General features: G+C 37.2%; 1 protein-coding gene across 1 annotated transcript; it reads left to right on the top strand.

The window, feature by feature from the left end:
• On the top strand, positions 1-27,043 carry APOBEC1 (apolipoprotein B mRNA editing enzyme catalytic subunit 1). The gene is made up of 5 exons (XM_072650560.1): positions 1-133; positions 22,218-22,245; positions 24,768-25,165; positions 26,283-26,401; positions 26,894-27,043. The coding sequence occupies exons 1-5, from the start codon at positions 1-3 to the stop codon at positions 27,041-27,043; spliced, it is 828 nt and encodes a 275-aa protein (XP_072506661.1).
• Positions 27,044-27,779: the final 736 nt, after the last annotated feature.

Here is a 27,779-nt window from a genome sequence, read left to right as displayed (position 1 = left end):
ATGGAGGAAGTAATTGTGACTTTGCCTCAGGGAATTCATGGTCCCAAAGTACTTCCAGGTGGCCCCAAAACCAATCTGGATTGTGGGAAAGGATTTAAGAAGAATCCATCACAGATGATAAATCACACTCAAGGTAATGTATAACAAGTAGTAGAACTAGAGCTCAAACACAAATCTTCTGACTCTAAATAGAATGCAGGATGATAGACAGTTAGCTGTATTCAAAACTGGCTGAATAGCCAGGTGCAAAGGGTAGGCATCTACATTTGATGTCAACGTAGAAGGAAGTCTCCAGTAGGTGCTCTTAGAAGACTCTGCTTAATCCTGAGATGATATTTTTTTACCAGTGACTTACGTAATGAAATAGATGTCCCTGAGGAATAGTTAAAACACCATGTGACAGAGACAAGTTCCAAAAGGATATTTTAAAAATAAATTTTAATAAGCAGTAAGCCCTTACTGTGTACCAGATATTATCTTAAACAATCTATAAATTTTGCATTTTATCTGTACATTATCCTTGGCAGCTAGGTGCTATTAATATCTCCATTTTATAGATAAGGAGAATGAGTAAGTAGGTAGGCAAAGGTGAAGTGACTTGCCCAAGGTCATGTAGTTAGTAAGTGTCTGAGGCAGATCTAAACTCAGATCTTCCTGACTCCTAAGTCCAAAACTCTGTCTACTGTACTACCCTGATTTTGCAAGGTAAAAACATTAGGCTGAATCTACTAAGATGAAATAGAGATATATGAAAAGTCTTAAACTTAACTAATATACCACCCTAGACTCTACTGCCTTAAGGCCAGATATGTTACTTTCCATTCCATCACCCAGGAAGTTCCATTAGCCATTAACAATCAGAAATATTTACTTCAGAAAGTTTTATAACAAATATACAAATTAACACCTTCAACACAGAAGAAGTCTCATTCTCCTCTTTCACTGTATTGCTTGAGTCTCTGGAGAGGGGAAAAGGATTATCTTCATGGCTCAGTTCAGTTCCTATAAAGCACATTCCCAATTCCAAGTTCAGGTCCATCCTCAGGCTCAGGCTTCCAGGCTTCCAGACTCTCAAGACTTCCAAGACTGACTGGTTGTGCCATTCTGTCTGGAATCCTGGCTCTAGTCACTCCTCAATCTCATGGGGATCACTTCCAGCATGAGAAACTGAGGAGGACAAGTAACACAGAACAGAAACAAACACCTCCAGGTCCATTTCTCAGAGCCAAGGTAAAAGAGAGAAAGCAGGAAAAGGAAGATGCTCCCTTCTTACCAAGCCAGCTGATGACATCTATGCTGTGGGGGAACAATGATCTTCACCCTCTGAAGAGAATAACTGAAAAGAGAGCAGCAGGAGATTGACTGGCTCATTCCCACCAGTTTTAATGACATAGACAACCAATCAAAGGAAGCTACTCTCACCCACTTGGTAGGGAATGCAGAGGCCTCCATGTCAGATAAAACTAGCACGCCCAGACATGACCAAGTTATACTTATATTTTACAAAAAAATCAGTCTCACAAATTCAGTATGAAAGAGATGTGGTTATTAAACAATTTGTCTGAAAAAAATCAGAGTATTTTATTAGTACTCACACTTAATATGGGTTAACAGCATGATATGGCAGACAAGAAAGCTGCTGCGATCTGAGCCTGTGATGAGGAGCAGTCTCCAGAACTGGGGCAATGATGATCACTCTGCCCTGGTCTGACCACATCTGACGTGTTGTGTGCAATTCTGGATACTACGTTTTCAGAAGGATAAACTAGAAAACATAGAGAAGAGAGCAGTCAAGATGTAAAAAAGGCTTTGAATTTCTGTAATATCCAGTCCAATCCTATCAATAAGCATTAAGTGCCTACTATACGTCAGGCACTATGCCAGGCTTTGCTGAAACACAGGCAAAAATGAAACAATTCCTTTACTTGAGGAGCTCATATTCTATAGCAAGAAACAATATGTACATACATGTGTATTAAAAAATGCAAAGTAATTTGGAAACAGTTCATTAACCACTGGGGGGAAATCAGAAAAAGCTTCCCATCAAAATTGGCAGCACTCAGGCACAACAATCTAGTCTAATGAGCCTTATTGATGTACATGACTATTCTAAATGCTGGGAAAACAAAACAAAAACAAAGACATTGAAAAAATAGTCTGTACCTGAAAAGAGCTTCATTGGGAAAGATTAGAAACAAAGGGAAAAGGGGACAGCAGATGATGAGTTGACAGTGTCATGGAAACAATGAACATGAACTTGGACAGACTTCAAGAGATAATAGAGAACAGAAGGGCCTCATGCGCTACAGTCCATGGAGTCACAAAGAGTCGGGCACAACGGAATGACTGAACAATAAAAAATTACTGAGGAAACAAAGGTTTGAGCTTCCAAGCATGCAGATTATTAAGCAATGCATGACAATTGCATAATAAGTTGGGATTAGGTCTCCTCAGTTTGGCACTGAACCACAAATATAGGAGGAGGCAGATATTTATGCATTAAAAGAAAACAGCTAAAACTATGTAAGCCAGGATATAAGATTAGGGGATCTGTTGTTTGATGTTGGAATTTCTAATTGGAAGAAAGACTAGAGGCTTTCCAAATAAGAAGGAGGAGAGTGAGCAGGTGCAATACTCTGAAATCTCCCCATCCAAGTGTCTGAATTCAGTCAAAGGGATGTGGAAGCAGTAACTGACTGACCAGTACGGAGCCAGTTTTCAGATAAAATATATGGGCTCCTTAAGATATATAATTATGGGAAGAAAGAAAACCCCCTTACATCAATCTTCAGATATGACTGGGTTTCTGGTCACCATAAGTTTAATTACAAATCTGTAAGCACCAAGTAGAGGTGGTCCAACTTTCCAGCCACAGAGGGCTAGGTTCAAACAATACAGTAAAGTTTTCTCCCAGTTCTCACAATTTAATAAAGTTTCTCACAAGACAGAAATTGGATTAGACCTGGATAGAAAGGAAACTGAGCTAGATCCAGCATAAGATGAAGCCAGTGTGATTCACTCAATTCCCATAATTCCCTCCATAATAATGGAGGGGATATAATGAAAAAACAAAGAAATATAAACATGATAATTTGAAGAATGGAAGTGTATTAGTAACTAGGCAGATAAGAAGGGTTTATCAGAAGAACCAGCTGAGACTTGAACAACTTGAGACTTGAGTTGAGACTAGGCTTCCTAAGAGGCAGAGATGACAAGGGAATGCATTCCAGGAATGGAGAACAGCCCAGAAAAAGGTGCAGCCATGGACAATGCTCCATCGAGTTTAGAGAACTGCAAGTAGACAATTTTATCTGCAGCATGAAATGGCACATGATGTGATAAATCTGGAAAGGAAAGCTGCTGCATTGAGAGGTTCACATTTTCTCCTAGAAGCAATGAGGAGCCACAGAAGGTTCCTTGGGAGTGTGCTGTAGTCAAGACTTGTGTTTTAAAAAATTGTGTCAGCAACTGTGCCCACTTGTCAAGAGCAGACACTTTAAGTTAGGTGTCCAAATCAGAGGCTCTAGAAGTAGCCCAATAGACAAAAACAAGGCTCCTAAGTTCAATCACTTTTTGCTTCCACCAGGTAGTGTGCACCAGGCTTTTACCATTCACCTATTTGCCTTGGTAAGACAATTCCAAAAGACTCATGATGGAAAATTCTGTCCATATCCAGAGAAACAACTGATGGAGTCTGCATGCATATCAAAGCATAATATTTTCACTTTTTGTCATTTTTTTCCTTTTGTTCTGTTTCTTCTTTCATGACATGACTAACGTAGAAATAAGCTTTTCATGATTATATATATAGCAAATTGCTTATTGTCTTAGGGAGAAGGGAGGAGAGAAAGAAGAGAGGGAGAAATTTTTGGAACTCAAAATCTCATTAAAAATGAATGTTAAAATTATCTTTACATGTAATTGGAAAAAATAAAATACTGTTAAAAATAACAATTAAATTAACAAATTTGCCTTGGTAGATCAACTTCTATCTACGGCATAGGTTGAGCAGGCTGGATGATGCCAGGCCAGGTTTTATTCTCAGGCAATCTGACTCTCCTCCCTGACTTCCACTCTCTTTCTTGCTTGTGCATTGAATGTAGTTTTAATCTCTTGAAATAATGGACATATCTGAAGAGAACATCCCAAGGCAACTGGAAAGGTGAAAGTCACAAGCTGTAAAGCAGAGGACCGTTTTTCCAGTCTTCAAGCTCAAATCTCATTAGAGCTGGTTTTTTTTGCTTACTCCATTATGGTCAGGGTCTGGGTATACTTGCCCCCAAATCTCAATATGGGCAAGACACAGGAGTTAAATCAAGATTTGGATAATGATGGTGTTTTTATGGCTAGTTTTATGTTAGAAATTATAAACTAGTATTTTGTAAACTGTATGTTCTGTGTTGGTTTCATAACATCTCTTCTTCATCATAAGCAACAAAGGAAAATAGTTTTTTGAGGGTTTTTCCTATCAGAAGGGGTCTGATTTTTGCAGCATGGAGAGTGAAGATGAGAAAGACAGCAAACTTTACATGAACAATTTTTGCAAGAAGGTGAACATTCTTAATTATGCATGTAATCTTGAGAACAGTAAGAAATGTTGAAAATATACTGTTTTCCCCCACCCTTCCCCCTCTCTGTTTTTTAGTCAGTGTATTATGGGATTTTCTTGACAGGTAGCTGCCATTGTTAAAGTTTACTGATTTAAAGTAGGAAGTTTAAAATAAGTATTAAGCAAAAGAATTATCCCTTAATAAATAACTGGATTTTCTTTAGTATAAAATTCTTGTGGTCTATTTTTGGTATTTTTTATTTACTTGAAGAGTGCAATTAATACATGCTTGTCCTTTTTTAAAAAATGTAATTCTCTTTTTAAGGGGAAAGTTTATTTTATTTTGTGTCAGAATATCAAACTGTATTTGGTTCATGTTACATCAAGAAAGCTGAGGCCATTGATAGTGAGTTCCTTCTTTGACTTCCCTTCCAATTATACATTTCAAAATCTCCAAATATCATCTTCCATATATCTCCCTGTTGCTCTAGACTCAAGAGGAAGAGGTAGTCCTTCTTGCCAAGGGCAACCATTATATTTTTGTCCTTGATCTGCTTTCTTCTTATCTCCTTTGGAGGATTCCCTCTTTAATCAATCTATTAATAAGCATTCCCTCTCTTTTTCAAACCATCAATATTCCTTACACTTTAGTTCCCTTCCTTGTTCACTACAAACATGCCCAACTCTACATCCTTCAGAAACTTTTACTTGACTTAGATGCCTTCAAGTTATCATCATATAGCTTTCCGCTCTTTCACAGTAAAAGATCTTAAAAAAGAAAAGAAAAAAATAAAATCAATCAACATTAATTGGCTAAATTTTTTCACTTCCCACTCACTTCTCATCTCCTTACAAACTAGATTCTAAGACTACTTACTCAACTGAATCTGCTTTCTGTAAAGCTACCAATAATCTCTTTCTTGAACACTAAATCTAATGGCATTTCCTCAGATTTCATGCTCCTTAAAATCTCCATAGCATTTGACATTGTTGACCACTCTTTCTCCCTTAAATACTCTTTTTCTCCCCTCTTCCTTATTTTGTATCTTTGAGTCACTAAGAATCTGTGACTTACTCATGAATATATATCCAATCACAATCCGAACATAACCAACTTGGCTGAATCTACCTCCACAATATTTCTCACACCCATCTCCATCTCTCTACTCATATTGTCAGTAGTACTTAATTCAGATCTTCATCCCCTCTTACCTGGATTATTTTAAGAGCATCATTATTGATCTTCCTGCCTCAAGTTCCTTCCCACTCCAATTCATCCTTCACACAGCAGCCAAAGTGATTTTCCTGAAATATAAGTTGGACTATCTCAGGCCACTCTTTGAAGAGATCCTTTGCCTCTGGTATTTTTGCTGGCATTCAAAGCTTACAATCTGTCTCCAACCTTAGCTTTCCAGATTTTTACATGTCACCTCCTTTAATACACTCTATGTTCTAGCTAAATTGGCCTATTTGCTTTTCTTCCTATAAGACAGTTCATCTTCTCTCTCCATATCTTTGTACAGGATAGCCCCCATATCCATGTAGCTATGGGTGAGCTGCCCTATAGGAGCCATCCTAGGGATTATATGCCCATAGTTATCCTGGAAACTTCTGGGGATTCCAGGGACATGGTGATTCAGCATTTGGACACATTGAAAATGATGAACTCCCTCACTGCTTCCAGCCATGCACTGAAGTATGCCTGCATATTGGGTTGCCTAAACAAAGGGTACAAAGACATTGGGGACTACTTTAGGAGTACAGAATTCCAAAATCTAAGTTAGAGATAGAAAAAATTTCACTCCAAGATGTAGATTTATATTCTTTTATGTTTTTCTATCTTGAAGGCAGATAGAAATGTCCCAATGATTATGTCTAAGTGTGAGAATTTCTATAGTTTTCTTTTTTTAGAAATGAATAATTTGAATCCTCTGAATCATCAGTGCACTAGAGACAGGTCTCGTTATTTAGCTCAAAGAACACTGAACAGAGGCCCTCCATTCTTATTCCAGCTCCAATACCAAGTAGCTCTGTGACCTTAGGCAAAATATTTTGCATATGTGGGCCTCAGTTTCTTCATTTGTAAAATGTGGAGATTGGAGTCTAGTCTAATTGACTTTTAGGGTCTCTTCTACCTCTAAAATTCTTAAACTTTGTTCTATGCTCTTTGAGACAGGCTGGGGAAAAGCAAAACAGAGAGGGAGTTAGGATCTGCAATAGAAAAATAACTTTTTTCTCCTGGGTCATTGGGGTATACTTGAACACCTGTTCCACTCAAAGGATGCTGATATTATGAATTCAGCTCAACTTAACATAAATTTATTAAATGTAGGCAACAAAATGGCATAGTTGCTAGAGTGCAGGACTCAGGAAAACCTGAATTTGAATCCTGTTGTAGACGCTTACTAGTGGAACACTAGGCCAACCACTTAACTTCTTTGTACCTCAGTTTCCCCATCAGTAAAATAAGAGGACTCAATGACCTCTACAATTCCTTCCATTTATGGTCTTGTTAACCTACTATGGAACTACAAAGAACTATGTTAAATGCTACGTACACAAAGACAATGAAATGGCCTCTGCCCTTGAGGAGCTCACCTTCTACTACTACAGGAGATATGAAACAGACAACATACGGCAATATATGATGGTGCAAAGACAAGAACCAGACAAAGGGCTCTAAGAAAATTTGAGAGAGAGAATGATTATTGGTGACAATGGGGAAACTATAATTTACCTCTGAAAATTGAAATAGGACCTATTTTTATGTTTTCTTGTGCTCTCTTTCTTGAGTTTTAATCTTTTATTTCTCTATTTTTTAGGCAACAATGATTAAGCAACTGCCCTGGGTCACACAGGTAGTAAGTCTCTGAAGCCAGAGTTGAACTCAGGTGTTCCTATATCTAGGGCCAGTGTTCTATCCACTGCACCACCTAACTGTGCCTGAATTTTGCTTTTCAATTGCAGTCCAACCAACAACATTGATTGAGGGTTTACTTATGCCCACCATTATGCCACACTTGTGGGAGGATATAAAAGTATAAGAAATAGTCTCTGACTTCAAAGAGTTTGCAATCTAATTGGGAAGAAAATACTAATGAACATAAAACAATTATATAATGCATAAGATAATATTGTTGAAGTGTCACATTGAATAGTCTGTATTACAAGTGCTATAAGATTTCAGAGAAAAGAGAGATTAGTATGAGTTGAAGCCATAGAAGACTTCATAAAGAAGACATTATTCTTCATTGAACTTACTGTCCTGTCTTTTGAAGCCACTTATTAATTATTGTGAAATCCTGGAATTTTCACATAGTTCAAATATTTTCTCAACTTTGCACACTGATGTGATGTCCTTTACCATAAACAAAATACTACTATATCTTCATTGGCACACACAGGAGGGGTGAGGTACCAGCAGCATGCAAACATAGTCACACAAACCCATTCTGAGCCATGAGAGGTTTTGTGCAAAACCAGTTTCTTTGATAGGGACTAACCTTATGCTAAGCTGCAACAAGCTTGAGAAACTGATTTTAGACAAAGCTTTTCACTGCAAGAACCATGTTTGAATGGGCACCTTTGTACATTGAGATCACTTTCTTATTTATATAAGTGATGCTGTCAGAAACTATCTGCTTACTGTCCTTTGAACTAATTAATGCACCCATTTCCGTGTACTTTCCCAAGCACTTCAGCTCTTCTCAATATAGAACTCACCTTCTATTCTCCCAGCTCCCTTAGGATTTATCTGCCCTCACATGCCATAGTCCAGATTCTGGGACAATAAGAGAAAAAGAGAAATGAAAACCCAAAGACTCTAGGTCCGAAGGATCATTCAACCATATAGCCCCTCGCAACCACAACTACTTTTATTTTCTACTAGGTAGAAGAAAAGAGAGAGAGAGAGAGAGAGAGAGAGAGAGAGAGAGAGAGAGAGAGAGAGAGAGAGAGAGAGAGAGAGAGAGAGAGAGAGAGAGAGAGAGAAATGAAAAACTTCTTGGCTAATCTGAAGGACCAAACTGCAGAGACATGAGAAGTCATGATCTCTAGTGGGAATTTAAAAGAGGGAGTCAGTGCTTCATAAATCTATTTCCCTCCCTTTCATTGTCTCTTTCTCCATCTCTCTTTCTCCCTCCCTCTCTTCATTCCTTCCTTCCTCTCTATTTCTCTGTCTCTACCTGTCCCCCAACCACAACTTTGGGAATGCTCAATCACAGAATCCTGCCTCTTAATCTCTTGGGAGCCTGAGTTGATAGTGTATTTTCAGAGGGATTCAAATCCATGGCTTGGTGGCCATCCAGAAAGAAGTTGACTGGAGAATGAATGCATTAGTAGTAGATGTCCTTCCCTGAGAACTCCATGGGAAGTGGGGAAAGGGGGAAAGAGGGCATAACCATGACATATCATGTGAAGATTCAGAGAAAAATCTTGATGAGCATCCCTGGCTGAGGTATCTAATGGAAGACTTCCCTGGCAAGTCACTAGGAGTTTGAATGAAGATTATTTATCATAGGAAAAGCCAGATGGTAGGAGACTAATGTGGTGAGCTGAGGATGTTTGCCCTATGCCTTTTTCCCTTTGAAACCAAAATTCTTGGGGGGGGATGTCAACCCCCTATCAATATGGTCTCTGGCTAAGCCTGTGAAAAACACAAAAAACAAAGGAGGGGGAATTAGAAAGATCAGAACTTAATTGTATTGGTTGTGGACTCAGTTGAGTCTAATTGGTTTTAACTCGACTGATTATATTTCAATTTCTTTTAATAAAAGTATTTTGATCTCTGTGTGAAAATTTAATTCTTTGTAACCACACAAAGTGAAAAGAGAAAATAAGATTCTATGGGAATGGGTACAGCTGAACCAGGAAGAACATTGTACATAGAAACAGCAATATTGTAACAAGGGTAGCTAGGTGGTGCAGTGGATAGAGCAGCCCTCCCTCACTCAAAACAAAGTCAAGTGCAAGTCATGTCAAACAAAAAGTTTCTCAGACTAGTGAACTGGTAGAGGAGGTCCTCTTGCTCCGCCTCCCCAGTCAACTAATCTGTCTTCATTAGGCTTTTTCTTATAGAGTCATATCAAAACTGTCATATATACATCAAAACATTGTTCTTTGAATGATCTTAAGGCTACAATCACAAATTCAATCTTTTCCATCACTGAGGAGCAGCTGATGTTTCCGCAAAGTCTGAAAATTGACTGGAGTGATTAGCATAAGATAGTAATCATATTGAATTTTAATAAGAAATATTTTAAAAATTCACTCACAGATCAAGATCTCACCTTTGTGATGTTATTGGTCTTTTTCAAGACCAAAGGGCAAACAACATTTAGTATCTGTAAGAAGTAGGACCTGTGGACGAAGCTCCTTGATTCTAAGATCAACTATCTATCCATTCTCCCACACTCTCGGTTAAGATAAGACCACATAAATTCTTAGTGGATATAGTTGGGATGATTGCATGACTTTAAGGGTATTCAGCATGCTTAATGAGGGGAAGAAGTACCATGATCCAAGACCACCCTTCTCTTTTCGCACCTCTCTTTTTAGTATTAGGAGACACTCTGTGTTCCAAAGGTAAGGTCCAACAAACAAGTTGTGCCCTGAGTTTGGGATAGCAACAATTCTTTGCACTCACCTTCTGGGTAAACTCTGATGCAACTGAATCACAGAACTGATGGTCCCTGAGTTTGGGCAAGCACCTCTAGACAAGCATTAGAGAACCTTCTTCACTGTTACTATTATACTTTACCAGTGTCCCTATACTACACTCTGCCTCCCTCCCCCAACCCCAACTTTGGGAAAACTCACCTTCTCAATCTCCTCCCAGTCTTCTGGGAGCCTGAGTTGGTAGAGTGTTTTCAGAGGGATTCATATCCCTGGCCTAGTAGCCATCCAGAAAGAAGCTGACTGGAGAATGAAGGCCTTAGTAGTAGATGTTCTTCCCTGAGAACTCCAAGGGGCAACTATGACATATTATGAAGATCTTCAGAGAAAAATCCTGACTGCATCTCCTGGCTGAGGTATCCAAGGTATCCAATGGAAGACTTGCCTGGCAAGTGGCTAAGAGTTTGAATGGTGGCTATTTATTATAAGAAAAGCCAGATGGTAGGAGATGAATATGGTAAGCTAAGGATGTTTGCCCTATGCCTTTTTCCCTTTAAGACCAAAATTCTTAGGTGGAGGAAAGTGTCAACCCACTATCAATATGGTCTCTTTCTAAGCCAGTGAAAAATTGAACATAATAGACTGGGTAGAGGGAATTAGAAAGTTCAGACCCCACTTGTGTTGGCTATGACTCATTTAAGTTTAGTTGGTTTTAACTCAACTTTTATTTTATTTCAATTTTTTATTTTATTTCAATGTCTTTTGGTAAAAGTATTTCTATCTGTAATTGTATACATATCTTATACTTAAGAAGTATAAATGCTCATGATTGTGTTCATCCTTCATTGCAAAAGAAGACCATGCCATCAGAGAAATGATGACATGGCTTGCACTTGACTTTGTTTTGAGTGAGGGAGGGCTCTGCAGGTCACCAGCCTTACTTCTCCTCCAGAGCCATCTGAATCCAGTGACCTTATATTCCTCAGGATGACTGAAAATGGCCCAGGATGCACTGGGAGACCCTTTAGGGACCCTTTAGGCCAAGGTCTTTGCAGATACTCACTTAGGTTGAGGCAACGTCCATTCATTGAATAGGCCTGTTTAAGACGTCGCCAGGGCATGGCCCCTTTAATGAGGTCAAGAAAAAGAGACATCAGGCTGGGTAGGAAACAGTTACTGCTGATAATCACTGTAAAGCTAGGAGGGTCCAGGAGCCCTTGGCAGGGGCCCATTGGGGTCCCAGTTTTAGAGTGCAGTAGGTTTAGGGTTTTGAGAGAGGACAGGACAGGGGACAGGACAGGACCTTACAAAAAGCTATATGAGAAAGGTGAATTTGATATGAGGGAGTCAGAACTGACAACCTTGTACACCACTCTCCTCCAGAGTCATGGAAATTCAGTGGGAGGACAAAGGTCAAGATGGCTGATGATGCAACATGACTATTATAGAAGTCTTTTGCATAACAACTCTTGTATAGCCTGTATTGAATTGCCTGCCTTCTCCATGGGGATGGATGGGGAGGGAGGAAGGGAGAGAGGTTGGAACTCAATGTTTTAAGAACGAATGTTGAGAATTCTTTTTGCATGCAACTGGGAAATAAGAAATACGGGTAATGCGGTATAGAAATCTATCTTGCCCTACAAGAAAAGAGAGAAGATGGGGATAAGGGAAGGGAGGGGTGTGATAGAAGGGAAGGCAGATTAGAGGAAGAGGTAATCAGAATGCACAATGTTAGGGTTGGGGAGGGAAGCGATGGGGAGAAAATCTGGAACTCAAAATCTTGTGGACACAAATGTTGAAAACTAAAATTAAATAAATAAAATTTTTTAAAAAGATGATTGATGATGGCCAGTGAGTGATACAGTGAGTGACCACACTCTGTTAAAACTCCTTTTTAAGTACCCACCATATGGTCATACTGGCCTACTTTCTGTCCTGAATACCTATAATATACTGCTTCCTCGCCTCCAACTCTTGGAATCCCTGGTTTCCTTCACAACTCCCTATACATAAAAACTTTCCTTATCTCCCCAACTGCTAGTGTACTACCTCTCAAAACTACCTTATACATCATTTCCCAAAAGTCAACGTGGTTTTGGAGTTAACGGCAATTGCAAAACCTCTGTGACTCTTTGGTCATTTGTTATCAGAATTGACAGAAGACAGAAAGATAATGGAATCTGGTATTGGAGTTTGGAAAGGGATGGGTGGTAATAAGACAAGAGGGTAAGGGATTTTATGGGAACTTGAATGTGCTGAATGACCTAGCAATGATGCTAGGTTAAACTTGTCACTGACAGGTTCAAGACTAGGAAAAGATTGAAAAGTGAAGCTAGAGTAGAAGCAAAGAACTGGAAGTGAAAGAGGAAAAGAATGACTAGAGTTGTAGTGAAAATAAAAAATAAGTTTAGGAGTAATGAGTCACAGTAGAGATAGCATAACAGGAAGTTGTGGTGAGACAAAACAACTTTAGAGTTTTGATGAAACACTTCTGGGTAATGAGATCAGGAACATAAGCATCCCATGGAACCACTAAAGCACAGTGAAGAGGCAGATCATGGGAGTCGAAGAAGCTGATGACATGAGAGGACATTAATATTTATAATGAAACTTCCAAGTAAAAGGGGGGGTGTGAAGTGGAAAGGAAAACAGTGAGACAAGTACTGAGTCCTTTCAAAAAGGAGGAGGAATCTCTAGAGGGACACTGAATAATAGACATCAGGATATGGGTAGAGTGAAGGAATACTGCAGAGTAACAAAGAGAATGAGTGGGTATGTAAGTATCAGAGAAGAGCAAGGAGCATGTGTCCTGTGATCCTGAAAGAATGTGTATCCAGTACTAGAAGGAGTTGCTAGGCCATTCAGCATCTTTTAGGGGCAGCTAAGTTTCCACTCTTTCAAGAAAGTGGAAAGAGTGCAAGATGAAAAGATTTAATATGAAGAGTAAAGAAAGGGTTTCCAAAAAGCACATTGAAAGGGTTGGCAATGGTACTCTCAGGGAGGGAAGATTTTTTTCTTGCTCCTTAATGCTTTTATTGTTAAGGTTAAGATGTGATGGAAAGGTGGTGAGCAGGACCAGGTAACACCTGATTTCCTTGCTTTGATGTTATTAAAATGGTTTCTTGTGAAAGAAATTAGGAAAGCAATTACAGATGAAACCTTTGCAAATAATTTGTCAACTTATATACAGTTAGCGAAAAGTACTCCTATAGAGCTTCCAAGAAATGTTAAGGAAAATAAATTGATTCACCTTGTTATTCTGAAAACTTTGTCTCAAACACATATTTTCCCTTTAGAATAGTTTGTTTTAGTTTATGAAACAAAACAGGTATTTCCATAACATAGTATAATAAAAAAAGGTGATTGCACATGAAATTGCATATTATGTATAACTTGCTATTAGTTTTAAGTATATAACAGTTATCATGTAAATTGCTTTTTCTTCTTTTTGTTCCAGAGGATTTAAAAAGTTTTATTCATATTTCATTTTTACATTACATTTAGATAATTCCTATTTTGTGAAAGGTTTTTATAACAAGAGTAAAGTAGTGAAGCAAAATCAATAATACAATGATGTTATCTGAGACTGCAATCAGCACTTCCCAACATTCCCCTATCACTATTTTTAAAAATTAAGAAAAATCCATTTTTTCACTCATCCTCCATTGCATTGGAGAAAAATTTTATTGTAACAAATATGCATAATAAAATTCTAATTCTCACAATGCTTGAATAAAAAAATGTATGTCTCATTCTATACCCTTAGTTTTTCATATCTCTGTAATAGATAATATGTTTCACCATCAGTCCTCTGGAATCACAGATAGTTATTTTATTAATCATAGTTCATTCAACTTTCAAAGTTGCTTTTTTTTTACATTGTTCTTACTATATAACTTCTTTCCCTGGTTCTATTCATTTCATTTTTAATCAGTTTACAAGAATCTTCAAAATTGTTCATTTTTATAATATTGATGATAGGGAATAAACTTTTTCTGGTTCTGCTTACTCTCTGAATTGTTTCAAGTAAGTTTCCATTTTTAAAAAATGTTTTTACTTATGTTTTCTGTTTCTTACATGGATGTAGTGTCGCATGTATGTTCTCCCTTTACTTCTTTCCAAGAGTCATCCCATAAAATAAATAGTGATTTGTTTGGTTTTTAGAGAGGGGAAAAAAAATCGGTATAACTGGTCAATAGAAAAAAACCCAAAACAGGCTCAATGTGTAACATTTGTGGATTTTCCTCTTTTTTTCTTCATTCTGGCCCCTGCCCTAGAGATGGCTACCATTAGACATTCATCAGTTCTTGTTCTGGATGCAGATAGTGCCTTCATGTGTCCTTTATCGTTAATTTTGGTATTTTAGTTATTTTAGGTATTTTAATACCAAAAATATTTTAATCATTAATATCAAAATGTTAATTAATGTTATTCTAAATTAATTAAATTTATTTTAAATAAATGTTAATTTTATTTATGCATTTAAATTAACTAACTTAATTTCAATTAATTGAAATATTAGTATTTTAATACCTAAATATTAATACCTAAATGAGGAGTTAAAATTTAAGTATTTTAGTAATTTAGGTAGAGTCAAAATTACTTATTCAATCAAAGTTGTTCTTAAAACAATATTGCTCTTGCTGTAAATAATGTTCTCTTGATTCTGCTCATTTCACTCTTCATTACTTCATGCAAATTTTTCCATGTTTTTCTAAAATCATCATTTCTTATAGCATAGTAGTATTCCATCACAAACATGTATTATAATTTGCTTAGCCATTTTCCAATTGATGGGCATCCCTTGCCCATCTTGACAAATGCCAAAAACACAAATCCCCAACAATTTCCAGTTCTTTACCACCGCAAAGAGAAGTACTATAAATATTTAGAACATACAGGTTCTTTTCCTTTTTCCCTAATGATCTTTGGAAATAGACCTAGTAGTGATGTTGCTGGGTCAACGTGTATAGGCAGTTTAATAACTCTTTGGACAAATTCCGGATTGCTTTCCAAAAGGGGGAATCAGTTTCCAGTTCCACCAACAATATGTCCCAGTTTTTCCACATGCCCTCCAACACTTATTGCCAATCATTTTAGCCAATCTTATGGGAGTAAAATGACATCTTGAGGTTGTTGTAATTTGCATTTTTCTAATCAATAATGATTTAGATAATTTTTTTATCTAGCTATAAATCTCTTGAATTTCTTCATAAGAGAATTGGCTGTTCATATTTTTTGACCATTTATCAATTGTTGAATGACATATTCTTATACATTTGACAAAGTTCTTAACATATTTGAGAGATGAGACTTTTATCTAAGAAAGTGCCTATAAAATTTTTTCCAATTTTCTTCTTTCCTTTTGATCTTGGTTACATGTGTTTTATTTGTACAAAAACTTTCTAATTTAATGTAATCAAAATTATCGGTTTTACACTTCACTGCTTTCTATCACTTTATTCGTAAATTGTTTGCCTATTTATAAGTCTGATAAGTAATAAGTCCAGTGTTCTTCAAATTTTCTTATAATATCTCTGTATCTAGGTCGCAGAAATTCATTTTGACCTTATCTTGGTAAATGGTGATATTGATAGATATCGATCTTACAGGAAGGAAATTTTTGCCTAGGGAGCCTTTGTATCACAAGGATTTAGAGAAGAGGAAAAGTTTTGTAAGTATAAGTACTTTTCACAAATGCTAACTCATTTGATCCTCACAACAACCTTGTGAAGGAGATGCCTCTATTTTACAATTGAAGAAATCAAGGTAATCAGGGATTAAGTGACTTGCTCTCTGTTAATTTTTTTCTTGTGTATAACTTGCTTTGTATATATTCTTTGGCATGTTATCTATTCTATTAGATTATAAGCTCTTTGATTGCAGGGACTATCTTTTGCCTCCTTTTGTGCCCCGGGGGCTTAGCATGTAGGCACTTAATGAATGTTTATTGATTTGACTGATAGATTGATAGGAGAATAGCCTATGATCGCATTCCCAAGCAAAAACAACGGTAGTTGGACTTCAGGTCCCAAAATGAGATTTTGATCTGATTTTCTTTATTGAGGGCAGGGAGTTGTAGTTTGGTAAGAGAATGCACCAGGAGTGTAGGCTTTGTTTCTAGGCCAAGTCAGGCGACCAAATGGTAAAAGTCCTGGTGTCTGTATCCTCATTATTTATGTAATGCTGAGATGAAACCAATCTGCTCCCCCTTTCTGGCTAGCCAGAGCATGTGTGTCCCAGGCGCTGGCTAGGATGTAGATTTGGTTGTCATCCTCTGAGAGGGATCAAGGGAATGAGGCTCTGATTCTCAACAAACAAATCTAGGTAACTTGATAGTTTGAGTGCATTGGCATTGTATGGGTGAAATCTAAGCGAAATGTCACAAACCAGGAAGCAAGAGTTCTATTTTTTCAGGATTCCCATACAAACCACTACCCTCACATCATATTCTTTTGATACTACAGAATCACAAACATTATATGTATCTTGATAGGAAAAGATAGTACTAAAGTACTCCAACAATAGGCAAGATTTTGTCATGCAGCAATGGAAAGAAAGGAAGTTGGGCAAGCCAAAAGGAAAATGACGAGAGATGTGTACTGTAGCATTCAGTCACTCACAGGAGATAAAAAAGCAGAAGAAGGCATATTACACTTCACTTCAGCTATAGGCAGGAGCAACAAGACCTCTAAAAGCTACTACACACTCTAAATACACTGATAATCCATCTCAAAGATCAAGGTCCTTCTGGTTGTACATCTAGCAGTGCCCCTCCCTTTCTCTTTTCCATCACAGGATCAAAGGACAAAATCTTGAGAATGAGGAAATAAACAGGATGAGTAATATCTGAGGAACAAGGCAGCAAACAATATAATATTAGTTCTAGATAAAAGTTAGAAGATATATAGTTTTCCTTTTTATTCCTATGAACTTGACAAATGCCAGTGTCTTGAAATATTCTGATAACAGAAACAGAAACCAACCTTATTCCCTGTTTTTAGTTTTAGTTTTCATTCCCTGTCATTCAGTCCAATACAGGGTGATGGGCAAACTTGCCCTAACCTGTATTTAAAGGGAAGAGTAAAGTTGTTCAATTCAAGTGCCAACAGTCTCAAAGGTCAGAGTGAGAAGTGCTCTTATTTAGGGTTCATGATATTAACAACACAGTGATACCCCTACCCCCACTACTAATTCCTTTTTTTCAGTTGTGTCTCATTTGACTACTCTAATGAGTCTGGATGAGTCATCCTTCTCTGCCTAGAAAAGTGGCACTGGGTGCTCCTAGAGAATCAAAGTTCACATTGTTGCTGGCAGGGATAGTCAACCCAGTTCACCACTCCAGAAACAATCCCAGCGAAAAGAAGTCATGGATTCCAAGAAAGGTAACATATCTTTTCTCTGGGGAGCAGTAAGGGAAGAAGTTTGTGTCATTCTGTACTCATGTCCAATTTTCAAGCTTCACCTGGGTATATCTTGGCTAGGCATGTCTTTCTAGGTGTGTTGATGTTTACCATTATTGTCATTGACATTTATTATTCTTCAATGATCACCATGTTTGGGGCAAACCAAACGAATCTGAGTAAATCCAACCAACAAATATCTGAGGGTCTTCTTTGTGAATGTTTTTTTAGGGTGATAAAAAGAAATATAGACATGGCCTCTACTGTTAATGAGCTTAAAGGAGTGACAGAGAGCATATACAAAAAGCTCAGTGAGAATAAAAAACAGAAATAATAGCTCAGAATTATAATAGATCTGTCATAAAATACAGCAATTGATTAATGGATTATATAGATAATTACTCTAAGTTTTCAGAGACTAGAGTAGTTAAGAAGGGAGGTGAGAACAGAGAACATAAGCTGTGCCTTGAGAAATATGTAGAATTTGATTAGAGGTGGGGAAGGGAGGCATCCCAGTAAAATTCAATAGGAGAAACAAAAAGTGTGGCATGAAAGTATAGGATGTGTTAGATGGATGATAAAGGAACTAGTATAACTGAAATAAAGAGTTTGCATAGGAGAGCAAAAGGGCATACAGCTTAAAACAGGTTGATAACGCATTATGAAGATCCTGAAATTCTAGGTTGTATTTAGACTCTATGCTGTCAATATTGGGAAGATTTGGAGAGTTTATGGTCAAGAAAATAAAGTTATCAATTGGACATCTTGTTGGCACATTCTGAAATTATCTTTGATGCTACCTCAGGATCATCATTATCTCTTGCCCCTCCATTTTTATTCTGTGTTATGTCATTGTTTTTTAAATGCGTCTCCCATAAGTAACAGATTGCGGGGCTTTGTTTTTTACTCTATTGCTCTTTTTCATTTTATTGGATCGTTTAATCTATTCACATTTAAAATTATGAAAGTTAAGCTCATGTTTTCCTCCACTTGTCTCTAATGCTTTGGAGCTTTCTAATGAAACAATCACACAAGATTGTTTATTATGGTTAACTTTGCCAGTATTTGATTTCCCTAGATGACAGCAAGCTCTTTGAGGAAAGAGCTCATAATTTCTTTAAACTCAGTGTTTACACACACCAACACTTATTTACATATATACACATCCTTACACATACACATCCACACACATTCTCTAACAGTCTCATTTAGAAAGATATCCTATATTTTTTGTATCTAATTTCTCCATCAATATTTTCCATTTATCTTTCTGTTAGACTTATCCAAAACTGAGACACTGAAATCTCTTGCATTTATTGTATTACTGTCTATGTCTTCTTGTAGTTCAGCTAATTTTTCCTTTATGAATTTAGATGATGAGGCATTTATAAGTTTTTATAAGAGGCATATAAGTTTAATATTGATATTGGATTATTTATCTATGGTTCCTTTCAGCAATATGTAGTTTTCTTGTTTATCCTTTGTTATGCTTTGTAAGTTTGTTTTTGTTTTGTCTATGTGTTTTGTGTATGATTCAAACTTTGGCATTTTTTAAATTTACCTCATGAACAAAATATTTTTTTCCAGCCCTTTATTTTCATTCAGTGTAGTTTTTGTTTTTCTTAATGTATTTTTTGTAAGCAGCAGATTGTGAGGTTTTGTTTACTTGTCCAGTCTGGTTTTTTTTTTAATTGGATTGTTTAATCCATTCACATTTAAAGTTATGAGAGTAAGGCTTACATTTTACTCTATTTGTCACTAATGTTTTAGAACTTTCTGATATAATTATTATGTAAAATTGTTTGTTATTGCTAGCTCTGATGGTCTTTGATTCACCTAGATCACTACAAACTCCTTAGATAGAGGAGTTATGACTTCTTTTGACTTTGTGTCTCCCTGGCTCCTAGCACGTTGTTCTACATTGTACTTGAAAATGCTTAATGACTGATTGAGGTGGCATGAGAAAATGGGAAAAATAGTGCTGCTGAATTTAAAGGGCCTAGATTCAAATCCCATTTCTGACATGTATAAGCTATATAAAGTTAGCTATGTCACTTAACATCATTGGGTCTCAGTTTCACCATCTGTAAAATGAAGTCATAGGGACAGATGGCCTGGGAAGTTGGTCTGCTCCAGCCTACATCTATGATCTAATTAAAAGAAACAAGAAGTAGGGAGGTCAGTTGGGAGGCTCTCATAATTGTCTAAGAGTCCAAACACAGAGATCTTGCATTCTAGTTAGTAAGACATACATGAAATTATTAAATAATAATAACAGACAGCATGTAATCGCTACGTGAGTGACATTCTTGGAACCCTGAGGATTTAGCATAGAACTAGGTGGATTCACTCATACTTATAGGTACATATGTTCCAAGGTCAGTCTGAGTAAGGTGAGTAGTGAAGGTCAGAGACTAAAGAGTTTTTGCTCCCACCCCAAATGGAAAAGGAATTTGAAAACATGTCTTCTTGATATAACCCAAAAAAACAAAAACAACTCTTTTTACAAAATATATTTATATATCTAGGCCCAAGGTTGTAACAAGCAATGTAGAAGGTATTTTGAGGACCATCAATCTCAGGAGTTAATCTTCCAGGGACTCAAGCTTAATATTTAGAGAGTTGGAGTCATGGAGATGTGCATCTGGTTTCTGCTCTGCCACCAACTACCTGTGTAAAATTAGGAAAATAACTAAACTTCTCTGAGCCTCAATTTCCTTCATCTGTCAAATAAGGATATGGGATTGTATAATCACTGAATTGTTCTTCAAATCTAAAATTCCATAGCTCTAAAATTAGGATGGGGGAAAAGATGGATTTCAAAGGAAGAATTGAAAACACTTGGTAAAAACACAGAAAATTGATTGCTTTGGAGCATGAAGCTGACATTTTATTGAAGGTCTAGCCTTTGAACCTTGCTTAAGTAAGGCATAAAGGTTCTGTAGTTTATTGTTCTGCCACGTCATTTTTTAGACTAAATGTGGAATTTCTTATGAGAACATTTTTCAAGTGCCTGGCATTGTTGAAGAAAATAAATTCATTTATTATCACTTTAGGAGGTTCATCCCATTATCATCCTTTATGCCAGGCATTTTGAGACTCAGATAAGAACCAAACATCTTCTCAAATGGAAAAAAAGATAGTTCTTCATAGAAGCTGAGTTCCCATGAGTACACTATAATCATGTACATGGAAACACATAGGATAATCATATTAATAAACATGAATATTATAGTGAACTAATTTTTCTAAACACTTTTCTAAACATTTATCAGATTTTTACCCTCATGAAAAACCTATGAGAAAGCTAAAGCAGATATCACTGTCATGTTAAAGATAGGGATATTGAGACACAGAAGGGTATTATAGGCATCTAAAGATCAACCAGAACTAGAAATCAGGTCTTCTGACACCCCCACCCCTGCCCCAGTCAAAAATTCTTTGCACTGGACTTTCTCTCTCTAATCTTTTTAACACTTTCAGGCAAAGCTTTATGATTCTCTGTAGTACCATTATGGTCCTAAGGCATAGACAGAAAAAGTGAGAGGGGAAAAAAGCAAAAGAGAAAGAAGAACAAAGACAGAAAGAAAGGTAAAAAGAAAAGGAAAAAGATGCTTTTAGAATAGTAGGAGATTACCAAAAATTACTCCAGGTGTCAGTGAGTGACATCCATGTCTGGGTTTATTTGCCCCTACCAGAGCCATTACTAAACCTTAAGACAGCAAAGACAAACAAAGGAAGTGTACACTTAAATTAGAGCTTTAGAAATTGATACATTTTCTTGTTTTTACATCAGATTCATTCCCAAATATGTGCCTCCTCATTCCCCTAACCAAAAAGCCTCTCATTGTAACAGAGATTTAAAAAAAAGAAGAATCAGTTTAGCAAAACCAGGCAACACATGCACCATTATATTCAATATTTCATACCCATGGTCTCCCATCTGAGCAATCAAGTGAGACAGGGGCACTTTCTCAATTCTTCTCTGACACCAAGTTTTGTTATTATCATCATATGATTTTTAGTTTCATTTTACTATTCTTTCTGTTTACATCATTACAATACTTATGTACACATTACCTCTCCTGGTTCTTCACTCAGCTTCAGTTCATGAAAGTCTTCCCTTATCAAATCAATTTGAAAAGATGAAATAAATTGATATGGGTGGGGAATAACCTGGTATACCACAAAACTGCTACTTGAGGGATTGCCACCCAGTATAGAATTCTGGAGGCACAAGACCAGGGGAATAGTCACAAAGGACAGACGCCTCTCATCTGGTGACTTCTTATTTTAGTTATTCATCCTGCTGACCTCAGTTATTCATATCCTGCTAAAGGAGCATAAGGCCTGTCAGCACCCTCTAAATTTCAGTGCCCCACACTGGTTATGCCTCTGACTCTTGCATTAGAACATAGTTGGTAAAGTATCTCCCCAGAATATCAGATGCAAGTTTATTAATATCTTGATAAATGAAAATAAGCAGGGGAATGGCAAATGGGTTAGTACATGTGTACATATTCAAACTCCATTTGATAATATTAATTATATTAGAGATGAATGACATAAAGAATTCTATGATAAGAATCTCATCAACAAAGAATCTTCTTCTCCCTAAGGTGCCACATAACACTCTGTTTTTTTGCCAACAGGTCCTTACACGGGAGATGCCACTCTAAGGTGAGGAAAATAATATTCTAATTCGGTTGCACTAAGGGCTAAAGACACAGTGCCGCAAAAGTCAAAGGCCTTTCAACAGTCTTTCCTACCTTTATCAACCTCCTTTCTCCACACATTGTCTCCTCTCTCACACTATTTAATCATTTTCTTTACTATCTACATCTGTTTCTATGCTCCTTAGCTTCTGTTTAAACAATCAGTTCTTCATCTGCTTTCCCATCTCTCTATTATTCTAGTTCTTATTTTCACAGTAAGTCTACCATTTCAGAATCAATTTTGAAATGTCTTGGAATTATGTCCCAAGCTCCCTCATCCTTTCTCTTCATCGTCCTGGTATGTAGGACTCACTTTCCCCCAAAGCTGTGCCCTTAAGATGTCAGAATCACAGAGAAGCCATGTCGAAAAGAAGTATTATCTGATAATGGGTAAAGCAAATTATCTATTTCAGGAATGAAAGAAGTAGAAACTGTTGGGACATAGCAAGACGATTACATTGTGTGCTGGTCGGAACTGTCTTGACTCTCCCCTGAATTATAACTTTGAGATATACTGAGGGCGTCAAAGCTCAAACTGCTACAAAGATAAAATTGCCTTCCAGTTTTAGAAGGACTTTGTTTAACCAAAGGGATAATGTGGAGGAATCATAAGACCATTCTACTCTCCTCAGAACCTGTTAGAATCTGATACCTAATCTGGGGCTTCACAGCCTGCAAAGGCATGGAATCAGTTGTGTAATAATAGAAATGATTCGAGTTGGGACCATGTAGAAGAGATATCTATGATATCTGAGTTCAAACAAATGAAACATTTGTGAGGGGGCTATGTGTTCACACTTGTGCCACAATGATTGGGGCTGAGAGAGCCATGTTCCCTGCAGGACATTTTCTTTGGGCTACACCTTCCAGACATCTGTATGGGCTCTACAACATAGTGACATCACTATGTACTCTGATTACTTAAGGATGATTACAGAGTTTGCAGTTTAAAATAGCTAGGGAGTCTCATAGGGCAAGTTGTTGCAAGGAGACAAGAGGGGGTTACAAAAGAATTGACAGAAGTGGCTAAAGTGCCAAAAGAGATCAGCACATCTCAGACCATAGCACTGAGAAATTGGCACTTCCCAGACAGATCAAATGCAATTTCTATAAAGTTCTTTAAATGCTGTGCCTTTATTTCTACTGTATTATATTTCCCTAGCACCTTTCCTTCAATGGAATAACTTGTCCCTCTTCCCCTGCACTGCAGAGAAGGAGAGATCAGTTGGAAATAGATAACCATTAAAAGACACCATAGCTATCACTGCTGACTTCTCTTCCCGCAGCAGATGCAGTTCAGGATACAACTACCTTTCTCAGTTGCTAGTCCCTATGCGCTGGGAACCCATACTCTGACAATGCTTGGGGCAAAGAAATTTTTGTTCTCTGAAAGAGAACTATATATGTTGGACTATATATCTTGGAAACCTACATGTGGACACCTTAGCATAGTGACATCACTCAGTATGCACTCAGATTGGATATGCATGCATATTTTAAAAGTCTATGGAGTCTTATGAGGAAGTTTGTCATCTGGACCATGCTGGGACTAGTGAGGGTGACAGAAGTGACTGCTGTGTGGAGAGAGGTCAGTGCACTGAGGTAGCAATTGCTGCCCCCTCCCTCCCAAAAAATATCAACCATCATCTCTACAGCATATTCTTATTGCTATACTGAGAAGCCACCTGACTCCCAACAAACTCCTTTTCTTTCCCCAATAAAGTGAGAGAAGGACACAACAGCTTTCTCCTGGAAAAGTCCTAGAAGATTTTGACACAAAAGTTTGGTGCTTCTTGGCATAGAGATTGCTATTGACTTCTCTTGGGCAGAAGTTACAACCTAGTGTTGATTCACCTCTCCTGCCATCAGTATGAGGTGTTCTAATGTCTTGGAAATGCACTCATTTCTGCTATCTATATTTGTCCTGGCATGATCCAAATGTGGCTGAGATTTTTCTCATCCCTCTTATCTCTTCACAACCAACATGCTCACAAGTCTTATCAGTGGCTTGGGGTGTGTGTGTGTGTGTGTGTGTGTGTGTGTGTGTGTGTGTGTGTGTGTGTGTGTGTGTGTGTGTGTGTGTGTGTGTGTGTTTAAACTGTGTGCCCTGGACTGGCTTTGAGTAGAGCTAGAAACCACAACTAGATTCAATCAGAATCCATGTTGAGTAATGGTATTATACTGTGAAGACCATTTTTCTAATGAACAAGGATCTTTTGGCACCAAGCTTCCCAGAAACTTGACATTCTTTCATGGACACTCCTCCAACCCATTCACTTGTTCTATGAAGAACATTGACTAGATATTGACTAATAGCATAATGAAAAACCTGCTTACTCTAATGTCTATGAAAACAAAATACATGCACATTTCATTGATTCTTAATTCAGAATTGACAAATGGAAGGAAGGCAAAAAAAAAAAAAACAAAACCCTAGTGTCTTTTCAAAGATTCCATACCAACATGGGGCTGCTTCCTTTGTTTCAGGAGAAGGATCAAACCCTGGGAATTTGAGGCATTTTTTAACCCTCAAGAACTCCGTAAGGAGACATGTCTACTGTATGAAATCAAGTGGAGTACAAGTGATAATATTTGGCGAAACTCAAATCAAAATTCATCTCAACATGCTGAAATCAACTTCATGGAAAAATTCACTTCAGAAAGACATTTCAAGTCATCTGTCAAATGCTCCATTACTTGGTTCCTCTCCTGGAGCCCTTGTTGGAGATGTTCCAAGGCCATTAGAGAGTTTTTGAATCAACACCCCAATGTGACCCTCATCATTTTTGTAGCTCGGCTTTACTGGCACATGGATCAACGGCATCGTCAAGAACTCAAGGAGCTTCACTCCTCAGGTGTAGCTATCTGGATTATGAGCTACCCAGGTATAAAGATCATGATCCTGAAGGGGAATTGAAGGTGAACATTTCTAGGAAAAGAAGGAAGGGGTGCCAGAGAGTCTCTATTTTAGAAAAGTAATCATGAGATGATTGGTTTTTGATCTAATCTCCTATCCATGGGTGTTGGCATGACTAGTCCTTTGCCAAATTACAAAATAATTGTATTTCAAAATTACAGTTATAAGCAGGGATGTGCTGGAGGCAGCTCAAAGCAGCTCACAACAACTGATAAATTTTGAGTGTTAGCATTTTCTCCTTAGAAGTCCACTACAAATCAGTACTTGATTTATTTTTTTTTTATTTTCCAGACTAAAGAGAGGGATGGAGATAATCTTTAAAATGCAAGTGAAATTTCAAAGTGTGTCATGTATTCACTCTCCTGCCCCAAGCTGGTTGTTAAATATTCACAGCATACTCCCGCTTGTAAATCATTTGTCAAAAAGTTAGATTGCATTTCTCCCATAGAAACATTGTTACAAAGGGTTAAATTCCTATGCAAGAACACAATCTCTATACATTCTAGGTGCTTGCTAAGATCCTTATCTTCAGAAATCAGTGGCAGAGCTAAAAACCAGGAGTTGAGGCCAAATCTCTGATAATCTTTTCCGTCTTAGGTGGCTATAACAAACTTTGAAATGTAAGTCATCCCCAGCCTTCTGATGGAATTAAGAAACTTTAGGTATCTCATACACTCTGGCAGAAGGAATCAGTTGTTCCAACCCTTTAGGAAAAAAAATTGACACAAGAAAGAACCAGACTGATAAAGCTCAAGAAGGGAATGTGGTAGCACCAGGATTATATCTCACATCTTCCCTATTTCTGTTGTAGTCTTGGCATCATTCTTTTGGTCAGTATAAAGAATGGGCTACAATAATTCAGAGAATACTCCTGCTCCAAAGCTTTTGGGAGAGCCTACCTGAGGAATCACACTTCAAAGTCTATCATAGTCACCTAAGAAAGATAAAAGTCCTACCTAACTGGGATCCAACTTTGGGTTTCAATCTTGTTTTTATCTTGCAGGGATAGATATAACAGTAAACCCCTATAATATTAATCTCTTTGTAGTACTTATTTCACTGAGTCAATATTTCTGTTTTCTTAGAGTACCATCACTGTTGGATACATTTTGTTGACTATCTTCCTGGGGAAGAAGATCTCTGGCCCAAATACCCTACTCAATGGATTATGTTATATGTCCTGGAACTCCACTGCATAATTTTAGTGAGTTATCTGAGATAGGGGGATGGAGCATAGAAATAACCAACCCTATTTCTTACCTCCTTTCTGAGGCTTTTGGTATCATGATGCCCAGCATTTCACTTGCCTTAGTTCCAGGATCAGACTAGCCAGTTATTTAATATGATGGCCTGTCTTGGGGGTTGGGAGTGGGGCAAGACAACCTCTTATAGGGAATAATTAGATGGAAGATGCAGAACAGATGGTACAAGTGAGTATTTCACCCCTTCCTACAGTAAAGAAATCAGATTCTGGAACCATTTTTACCTCTGATGTTTAATATCTTCTGTGTGTGTGTGTCTGTGTGTGATTTATTAGAACAACTACAGAAAACCATTTATATGCTCATCTAATAATTAACATAAATTAATGAGTAAAAGTCAAACATTAAATGATAATCGAAATGTCAAAAATGAAAAAAGAATAGAAACGATGATATGATCCTAATTTTCTTTTCATTTTATTTTGCTCTTTCAGGGGCTTCCACCTTGTTTAAGGATTTCAGTACATCATTCCAATCAACTTGTGCTCTTCAGACTTGATTTGCAAGACTGTCATTTCCAAAGAATTCCGTTTCATGTTCTTGTAGCCACAGGGATAGTCCAACCATTTGTAACCTGGAGGTGAATAAATGTTTCTTTCTTTTGTATTCTTATTTCAGACTATAGCACTGATGACCTACTAACTTAGTACAATACTAACTAATAGAACTAACTATAATACAGACTATAGTATTGATGATACTACTAACTGGGCTTGAAAAAGAACTGGGAAAGAGAACATACAAGAAACACAGCAAAAAGTAATATCATAGATTTTCCCGCTCAGGCAGTTTTGGATCTATTTCTTAAACAAATAATAACATCTAATACTTTCTGGGGATAACTTTAAGGAGAAGCTACTAAAAGCTCATTGATATTCTCATTACTTGCTTTTTAATTCAACTTAACAAGCATTTATTAAACACTAGCTAATGTTCAAAGTCTGGAGATGCCAAGAAAAAATATATAAAATACATCCCGCCCTCAAGGATTTAATACTAATGGGAAATATTAGTATTACACTTCTATAGACATCTCTTTTGAGGTGTTATTAGCCACACATGATAGAGGGGTTCTTTCACCCCACTACCACACCTCAGAGAATGTGTAGATGTAAGAGGACATCCATAGGCATCAGATAGTTATGATCTGACTTCCACTTTTATCTGTAATATGTAGTCTTTTGGCCATGATGGTTTTGGAGTTCAGAGAGCATACTGACAGAAAAGTTTTTCAACTGGCTGCTGACCCAGAACTCTATGACTATTTATTCATATTGAACTTGAAATATGTGAAAACACCATGATGTTTTTTGAATGAAT

Source organism: Notamacropus eugenii, chromosome 3 (genome assembly GCF_028372415.1).
Source record: "Notamacropus eugenii isolate mMacEug1 chromosome 3, mMacEug1.pri_v2, whole genome shotgun sequence".
Taxonomy (NCBI): domain Eukaryota; kingdom Metazoa; phylum Chordata; class Mammalia; order Diprotodontia; family Macropodidae; genus Notamacropus; species Notamacropus eugenii.
This window is presented reverse-complemented; position numbering and strand designations above follow the sequence as displayed.